Source organism: Sesamum indicum, linkage group LG6 (genome assembly GCF_000512975.1).
Source record: "Sesamum indicum cultivar Zhongzhi No. 13 linkage group LG6, S_indicum_v1.0, whole genome shotgun sequence".
NCBI classification, from domain to species: Eukaryota; Viridiplantae; Streptophyta; class Magnoliopsida; order Lamiales; family Pedaliaceae; genus Sesamum; species Sesamum indicum.
The window spans coordinates 11,854,801-11,864,116 of NC_026150.1; the positions used below are offsets into that span (position 1 = coordinate 11,854,801).

Sequence of the window (9,316 nt, forward strand, 5' to 3'; positions counted from 1 at the left end):
TTTCATTCAATTCTTTTTGCTAATATCAGCAGATTTGATTAATTTTGACTAACGGAAGAATCCATTTATTATAAAAAAACAAATGTTTGGGATACTAAATTCCTATACCAACATATAATTAAATTAAACCTTAGGGAACTGTATAATTATCCTTAAAAGATAATGCTCCGTCGTTTGGACCGCCGGGTTGAGGACACGAAAATCTTGTTTAGTTTTATTCTTAATTTTCATCTTTCAAAAATATTATTACCTCTTCCGTACATGTAATGACATACATTTTTCAGTCATTAACCTGACCAAATAATACTACATATTTACTATGATGCATTGATATAACATTACAAATTATAAGCTTCATTTAAATAAAAAAAAGTCACACCAATTTGACACTATTAACAATACAAAATATGCAGCACCTCCAATTACCCCAAACACATTTTTATTCCCACATGAAAATCCATACACTAAAAAAAACTTAAAATTTGACATGTAAATAAATTAAACACAATCTTGAGTCCTAGATGGATAATGATAATGAAAAGAGATGGGCAGTTTTCCATGCCAGCCCAGTAAGATTGTCCAAACAGATTTGTGAAGTGTGTGTATGTGAAGAACTCTGGATCCACATATATCTCCTACAGTCAACTTCTTTCTACACAATTAGAATTTATACAAGCATGGATTCATCTGACCACCACCTCACTATATAATTACAAGAAGCTATCAGATTATGAACAAGAATGGGACTTAGAATTCATGGAAACTAGGACATTTCCACAGCCCAATGGAAACCACTAACAGAATTATCACAAAATAGATGCGGACAGCATACGTTTTTAAATAACTTGCAACTCTACGGAGGACAGTCGATGTTGTTGATAGCATAGATGCCATCTTTGTAATGCCATTTTCGTCAACACGTTTTTGAGTAATCCCCTTGTTCTCATCCTCTACTCTATCTTCTGGATGCTGAGACTCCCAAGTTTTAGTGGTATCTTCGTCGTCCTGCGTTCAGCAATTAAGGAACAACAGATGAGGAAAATCATATCGTCCTTCTGAGCAAATTGCATGGTTTCTCAGCAAATAAAGATGTAGGATTAGCAAATTAGTGTGTACGTTTATTTCAGCAGTTGTCGTTCTCACGTAGTTATCATTGCTTACCTTGACTTTCATGAGTTAATTTACGAGTGCATCCTATTCCGAATAAATCAGTGGAACTCACCTTGGTGATAAGTGACTGTGATTCTTGTTCTTCACTGCTGCTGGCATCTTTGGATTCTTCATAACATATGGGGTTTGATCCACTTTCCATCAACAGACGGATTCTCCTAGACGTAGTACCCTGGGTAGTAGAGTTAAGTATAGTTGGTTGATTCCGTGGCTGACGTGATCGAATCTTGATTCCAGTTCCACTAACATGAGTATTACCATCTTTTGTTTGATATGAATGGTAAAATGAATCATCCAGCGAGCCGGAAACTACATCAAGGGACGAGACATCTTTTCGAATGGCATAGTGAGAAACCAAATGATCAGCGGACGACGCAACTTGGAATTGTGGAGATGGTTGCCCCTGCAAGACAATAACATCAATCTGAGCATCGATATGAGACACTAGGAACTGGAACAACCAGCACTAAAATTATTTAAAGAGTGAAAGAACACACCAAAATATCTAAAAACAGATTCGTTTTAAGCACAAATGAGCATTTAATTTTGATTAAGCAGGGTAGAATTTGATTATCAGGAACAAGGTCACACTAGATCCTACATGACGACGAATTTAAAGGACACAAATTAGAACTGAAACAAATGCAAGATACCAGATCACATCCTGTTTACCTGTGCTTGAACCATTTCCGTGTCTGTCTCCCCATACATTTTACAAAGATCCGCTTTACATAATGTAATTGGTGTGTGCTCCAGAGCATTAATCTGCTCAGGGATGAGGCCTTCGCTGGCAGCTAAGGTCTTATCGCTAGTTAACTGTTCATGAAAACAGCTCCCATGATTTTGAAGGCCTTCCAACAGCTCTGATAGAGAGACATCCTGTTCAGATGTCCCATCTTGAAAATGCAATCCATTGGGATCATTGCCAAAGTCATCAGGGAAGGGAGAACCTATGCAAGCTCCTGAGTCGGTGTAATTGAGAGACAGCAAGGGATCTAAGGCCTTGTCATCAAATTGATTATATGCAGCTTCATCGGACAACGGAATTTCTCTTATTGGAGCATACACCTGCATAACACAGGGGGAAAAGGTATACATAAGAAGTTGAACTTTGTTGTTTAAATAAGGCAGAAAGATGAGAAATATTGGCCCATAAGAGCATACATCTTCCTCTCTGACCTCCCTATCTGTTTTTTCTCCTGAGTGATCGGCTATATTGGATTCACGTATTTCTTTAGGTGTTAGGATAGCAGGAGTTGTATCAGCCTCATCTTTCCACTTCATTTTTACGTCCTCTGGTTCCTTGAATATTTCAATACCAAGGCCTGCAGGTTCTGTGAAAAGATCAGATGATGATGCTTCATCTGGAGATGATTTGCTAGTAGAAGGAGATGATCCCGTAGGTTCAACTTCATCGTACTTCGAATGGTCTAGCTTCTCATCTGCCTTGTGGAACAAGCGACATAGAACATAGTCTCCCTGTACCATTTGACAAAGAATTGACAACCTTTATAATGAAAAATTAAAACCATGCAGGTCTGCCTATCAAAATAAGAGGCAAGAAGATAAAATTTGCAAATTCTTATTCTTGGTCATTTTCTCGTTTATCCTATTCAAGTTCTTTTCGCAGTAAGCCTCAAGAATCGGACCATCAGCACCATAGAAAAAGTTAACAATTTCCCCAACCTCAGCTCATAAATCAAAGAAAACAGAAAGACCAGGCAACAATGGAAAATATTGTTCATGATGCAGAAGTAAACATGTCTCCACATGATATTATGATGCATCAGATACACGAGCTACTACATAGTCTTTATGATGCAGAGAATCTCAAGTTATATCAATTCTTTATGATGTAGAGGCTACACATTCTTTATAATCAGGCATCTAGGAATGGTCTAATATTATGAACATAATAGGGCCTACAGAGCCATTTTGGTGGCATGTGCAAAAGAAAGAAGCCAAATTAGACGCACCGATATTATCAAATATAACATTGGGCCTTCTAATTATAAGATAGTGAATTTTTGGATCCACCCCTTGAGGTATTACATATTGTGAAGACAATCCCAGGCTGCACCAAGTCTTTGCAGCTAACCTCTTCTTTTAAGTTGATTATATCATAAACAAGATGGAAAGGTTGAATGACATTCTAGCCATTATCCCCCCATGGCTAGTTGGAATTAGTTTACTTTTAGCTTGGTACTTTTACATGTAAATACTAAAATGACTAAGATGGGAAATCCAATGACGTTCTCATGCATATAGGAAGAAATCAACCAAACAATTTCGACCTCATCACGACACACAGAATCTCATTGCATGAATTCCAAAATTTTCATGACACTAACGAAATTATATTTGTCAAACTAAATTCCCATACTTAATTTCAGTGGCAATTATATGGATTAGATACTAGATAGTAGTACATGAAGCGAAGTTTAGAAATTAACTTACAGAAGTTAATTATCAACATTACAGTTTTCATACAACAACAACAAATTTAACTCATTTATCTCAGCTGGTATGATTGATGCATAATGAGAATTGATAAACCAAGAAGTTCTGGGAGGTGTGTGTATATACACAAACATGTACAGATATATATTTAGAGTTTGTGTGTGTTCAATTGATAATAGTCCGTGCTCCTTAATTTTCAAAAATTAATTATCGGAATCGCCACTAAGAACTCCCAAAAGTTTCATGATCCACAAGAACTCATGGACAATCAAATGGCTGCTAAAAATGTTTCTTCCTTTTTTTGGTCCACGCGAGATTCCTATTCAACCGTCATTTACCACTATCCTTCTGGAAATTTTAATGTAGATGAATGGTTTGAAAATAATAGTCCTTGGTATGCTACATTTTGGAATTATGTCCTGAAATTTTGTGGGAAATTGTGGACGAGATTTTGTGATGAAAATTTGTCCCATACACAAGAATAATGATATTACACTCTGCATTTATAGCAATGAATAGGAATGCACTTTTAGTAATTAAAATGTAAGAGTTTAAAACTAAAGAAACTAATACCTAGCTAGCCTTACAAAGATAAGAGGAAATACCAAACTCCACGCGCTATTTTATCCACTAATTAACTGTCAACTTAAGAAAAGGGTGTTATATCCCAAAATTTCATACATGAAAGCATGATTAGGCATCACTACGTCCCCAATGAGAAGTCGATGGGAAAAAGTCATATGATAGTAGCCGCAAAGTCACGCCAAGAATAAGATTAAGTTTGTATTTTTTATTGCAAATTATGTAAGAATTATTTTAATGGATTATATTTTCTTTCTGGGTGGAACTAATAGGACACTGGTACCATAAAGAAACTGCAAATGGATTGTAATCCAGTCAGCAGAAAACAGTTACAAAGAGAAAATCAAGATTCTAACTCAGTGCTTATTCACTTACCCTACATTGCTAATAAAAGTATGAAAAATGAGTTAAAGTTCTTGGAGTTGTATGAAAAACAAGAGTATAAAGAAACATAGAACGTAACAGGAATGTTCAAGTGATCTCTAAATAACTGCTGGGCTTCTAAGAAACAATAAATGAAGTAAGAGCTGGCAAGGTGACAACGTTCAAGTGAACTTGAGAGAGTATACAGAAACATAGAAAGTAACAGAAATGTTCATGAATTGGTCAAGGCAATATCTGCTGAAAAACATTACCAGAATAAACTTGCACCTTACGCCTATTCCTTTATGCCACTAGAAGCAACAATCCAAAGAACACCAAAACTAGCATTAAGCTGGACCCAGAGGACAGAGTAATAGCACTCTAACTATACTGAACCTAATCTACCACTAAAGTGGAACACCAGAATTCACGTGGTAAACCAAGATAAATACTGGATCCCTGTAACAGAGGGTAGATGTTTCTTTCTCTTTAAATGTGTTATGAGATATGAAACTATTTCAAAAGAAAATGCATGCATCTTCAACTTTTTCATGAGAATCAGCAAAGATGAAGTCCTTCATAGTAGAAAGTATGCAAGCGAAGAGCAGTGGAAGTTCAATGGAGTACATTATTAACAGGATATATTTGTTCTTGGTGATGTATAACCTCAAGCAAGCAACAGATAATAGTTGAAAAGCAAAATCAAGTTGATAAGAGTTGTATAGCAAAGAATGATCAAAAGTCCAGTCTAGGAATCTGCATATTCACCTCATGGAATCCTCAAAGAGAGACAATGACAATGAATATATAGAGACAGAATATGATTCTATAATGAATTATTAAAGAGATATTCGATGTGTGTTTACACTGAAACTATATAAAATTATTTCAATTTGATTTCTGGAAGGCCATAACTAAAAGTAACAATTGATCCCCACAGTAAGCTGCTTTGATAATAAATTTTAAATTATTATAATATTCCCTTTGTTCGGTTTCATTTCTAACCAATTTTCAAAGCAGGCGAAATGACGCTACCTATAACGTATTAGAGGCTTTCACTGGTTTAAAGTCAATCCACAACTCATACTATAAGAAGCACTAAAATCAACCCAAAACCTACCAGGGTTAAATGCAATTTACTCCCCTATGTCATGTGAAATGAGCAAATACCCCCCTGTTAAAAAAGAATTAGCAAATTACCCCCTTGTGTTTTAAAAAATGAAGCAGATTTCACTCTATAAATGGTTCAGATAGGGGGTAATTTGCTTCTTTTTTCAAAACATAGGGGGTAATTTATTATTTTATTTTTTGTAGGGGTTTTTTTGCTCGTTTCTCATATCACAGGGGGGTAAATTATATTTTTCCCAAACCTACCATACCCCCTACTCATATATTATTTATATATAAAATAATAGAATACCAACTATCAAGACATGATTTGTCATTTGACATTTACAGTAACTTTTGTCTCAAAAAATAATATTAAGAATATTTTCATTTATTTTAAGGGTAAATTACAACGACCTCCCTTGAGGTTTGGCATAATTACTAATATCCCCTAGTTATTTGAAAAATTACAAATACCCCAATAATGTTTGATAAAATTATGTAATTCTCGAATAGAGGTATTAAATTGTCAACTATGCTCTTACTGTATTTTTTTCTTTTTTAAAAAAATTTAAAAATTTGTAAGAAAATCAAATGTAGTAAATGAAAACAATTGAAAAGGATAAAAATATTATCCACTTAGTCAATAAAAAAAATAAAAAAATTTTAAAAATAAAAAATTATAATTCTTAGTCCACAAAGGCATTTTGGTCAGTTCATCACAAAAAATGGATGGAAACCTCACGGAGACTAACAGAATGGGCTAATTGTTAGACGACCATTAAAATCAAAGGGGTATTAGTAATTTTCCAAACAATTAGGGGGTATTTGTAATTATGCCAAAGCTCAGGGGAGGGCGTTGTAATTTACCCTTATTTTTAAACACTTCCCACCACTATCAAAGCATGATTTGACATCTTAGTAACTTTTATCCCCTTTAAAAACAATAACAAACATGTAATCATCCATTTTCATCCATTTTTAAAGCTCCCCAAAACAATACAAAACTCTGAATACATTTGCCAACACAAACTTCAAACTTTGTAAAACTCAAACTCACCTCTCAAAAACTTTCAAAACCTACCTAAAAACACTCCAAGAAAAGTGATTAGAGAAGATGATGTCAGAAATTTTTTTACAAGCACGAGTAAGAATATTAGTTGTTAATAGCCAAAGAAATTATTAAGTCACCCCAAAGTCATGCCCTAGAATAGGACAGCACTAAGTGTGTGTTTGTGGATGCATGTTTGTGTATGGGAGTGTGTGGATACACAACAGATAGAGAGAGAGACACAGGGAGAGAGAGGAATATCTATTGACCTGTCCAGGGCTAGAACCGTCAAGATCTGGTTCAGTGGCACGATACTCATGCATGATCCAATTCGTCCGTTCACCCTTAGGTGCACGACCCTTGTAGAATACTAAAGTTTTTTTCATGCCAATTAATTGGGTATTGGAACGACCAGAAGGCAATGACTTGCGAGATTTTATGGTACGATCCTTGCCGGTGGCCTTCCAATAACCAGCTTCTGTGGCCCTATTAGAGCGATGCCCATTTGGATATTTTCTATCACGGGGGCAGAAGAAGAACCATTCCTGGTCATCAGACTTTATCACTGACAGTGCTGCACAGCAAAAAAGCGAGAAAGGGAGAGAGACTGAGACTTACTTTTCACTTGGTTTTGCATGTCAGAGAAAAATAAACCATGTGGCCAATAAACCTAGAGTTCAATTATCCAGCATTAAAATCCAGCAACAAACTTCACCAAATTCAATTCACCCATATCCATCCCATTGTTATTTGGTCTGCTAAACCTGTCTTATGGTTACACCACATGAATTCATGAAGAATCAATAGAACAAAACACACAGATCCTTGGAAGTAAGTACTGTGCGAGAAGAAAGTTCTTCTTTGAGGTCATACATAAATTTTCTTCTCAAATGCACTTAGTGTAGACATGACATAAAACCAACATTCTTGATTCTGGCAAGATCTGCCGAGGAGCATTCTCTGTCACTTCTGGGGATGTACACAGGAGATCATAGAATATTTATCACAGACAAATACAAAGTCCAAATGGATTAGGATTGTCCAACTATAGAATATAGCCACTCAACTTACTCTGCCCTCAGCTCTTTCAAAAGAGTAAAGTTTCTTTCTGAACATAATGTGGTTGATTTGAGGACAATTAAATAGGCACTTCTGCATCCTCTTTGTCCAAATGAAATTCTATATGATGCTCATCACCTCAGCTCCGCAGCAATTCATTTCAGGATTATGTGAGTCCTACAACCGCCTAGGTAGGTGGTGGACGCGAAATTGCAGATAAAAATGTTATGGTCCACTTGCATATGACCTATCTCTTAGCCCACAAAGTTGTACTCTAGAAAAAAGAGAGCAATTCAAGATATTCTTTTCATATATATGTTTGTAAATTGAACATGTGTTGTTCTAGTTATATACCCTCTAAAAATTTGTAATTACTTTACTTTTACTAAATTGTATAAGATGATTCTCATTATCAGCAACAGACTCAGAGTCATACAGTCTCCGTCTTTCAGAACCAGGGAGAATAGAATAAATTCTATATTGAGACAGAATTTTACTAAATATACATATGCCTAAGATTTTGCCCATTTTCGTATGCGGAAAACGTCCAACAATGGAAAAGCCATGACATAGATTCACACAAGTTTCAAGCAAATTTCACGAACAGAATAAACATCATATAGGGGCAGACCAATTATAACTTACAAGAAAAAAAAAACCCACCTCAAAAAATGAGTGACAGAGAATTCACGGAGATATATACATATGCAGTGAGAGGAAGAAAAAGAAAATTATTCTTGTAAGAGAACAAAAGAATAACATATATTATCTTGCACATAAAAAAAAAAAAAAAAAAAAAGAGGAAGGAATAAGGCAAAATACCAGGGAGATCCCATGGCTCCCATTTACAGACATCAATCTCGGGGATGACTTGAACGGAGGAATGGTGACCGTTAATCTTGAGCCTGAGATAATGGCTGACGAGCTCCTCATCAGTCGGCCGGAATCTGAAACCCTTCGGCAACGCCTCCAATTTCATCACATTAGTCAAGAACCCAACACCCCAATTTTACCAGAAACGCAGTGCTTTAGCAGTAGAATTTGACTCTGAGGTAGAAAAGTAGAAAGGAAAAAAAACCACTGCGCTCCGCACCACTGTTTACAGTTCACTTTTCTTTTCCCCTTTTCTTCACGTGCGTATTAAAGGCGCTTTTCCAGACATTCTCTCTGGCCGAAGAACAACAACCGCGATCATTTATTATTACACCAGTATGGTGTGTGCCTGAAAATGTGAAATTGGATACTTGAAATAGACTTATTCTCATCTGTAACACTGTTAACGAAAAAGGAAAGATTAGAAAACGTGTCGCAGCTTCTTGGCATTGGGTTGGGCAGAAATAATTATACTCTCTATTTATGTGTGTGTACTGTGTGCATGTTACTCTTCACACAAAGCCCATCTAATCCTAGAAATCCCATTCACTCTTGCAATCATCGTATAAGGATTTTTTCTTCAAAAGGCGAAATCAGTATAATGATCGATCGCAGAGCATCAACAACAGTCAAACCGGAACCCTCAAGGCC

At 35.8% G+C, this 9,316-nt stretch overlaps 1 protein-coding gene across 2 annotated transcripts; it reads right to left on the reverse strand.

Moving 5' to 3' along the window:
• Positions 423–9,316, reverse strand: LOC105164394 (protein NTM1-like 9). 2 transcript variants are annotated; one of them, XM_011083037.2, is made up of 6 exons: positions 8,615–9,316; positions 7,003–7,307; positions 2,335–2,649; positions 1,843–2,238; positions 1,223–1,573; positions 423–1,005 (listed from the first exon to the last, which is right to left on the reverse strand). In XM_011083037.2, the coding sequence occupies exons 1-6, from the start codon at positions 8,769–8,771 to the stop codon at positions 748–750; spliced, it is 1,782 nt and encodes a 593-aa protein (XP_011081339.1). In that variant the 5' UTR covers positions 8,772–9,316; the 3' UTR covers positions 423–747. The 2 variants fall into 2 exon arrangements, with proteins under 2 accessions (XP_011081339.1, XP_011081341.1); XM_011083039.2 differs by lacking the exon at positions 7,003–7,307.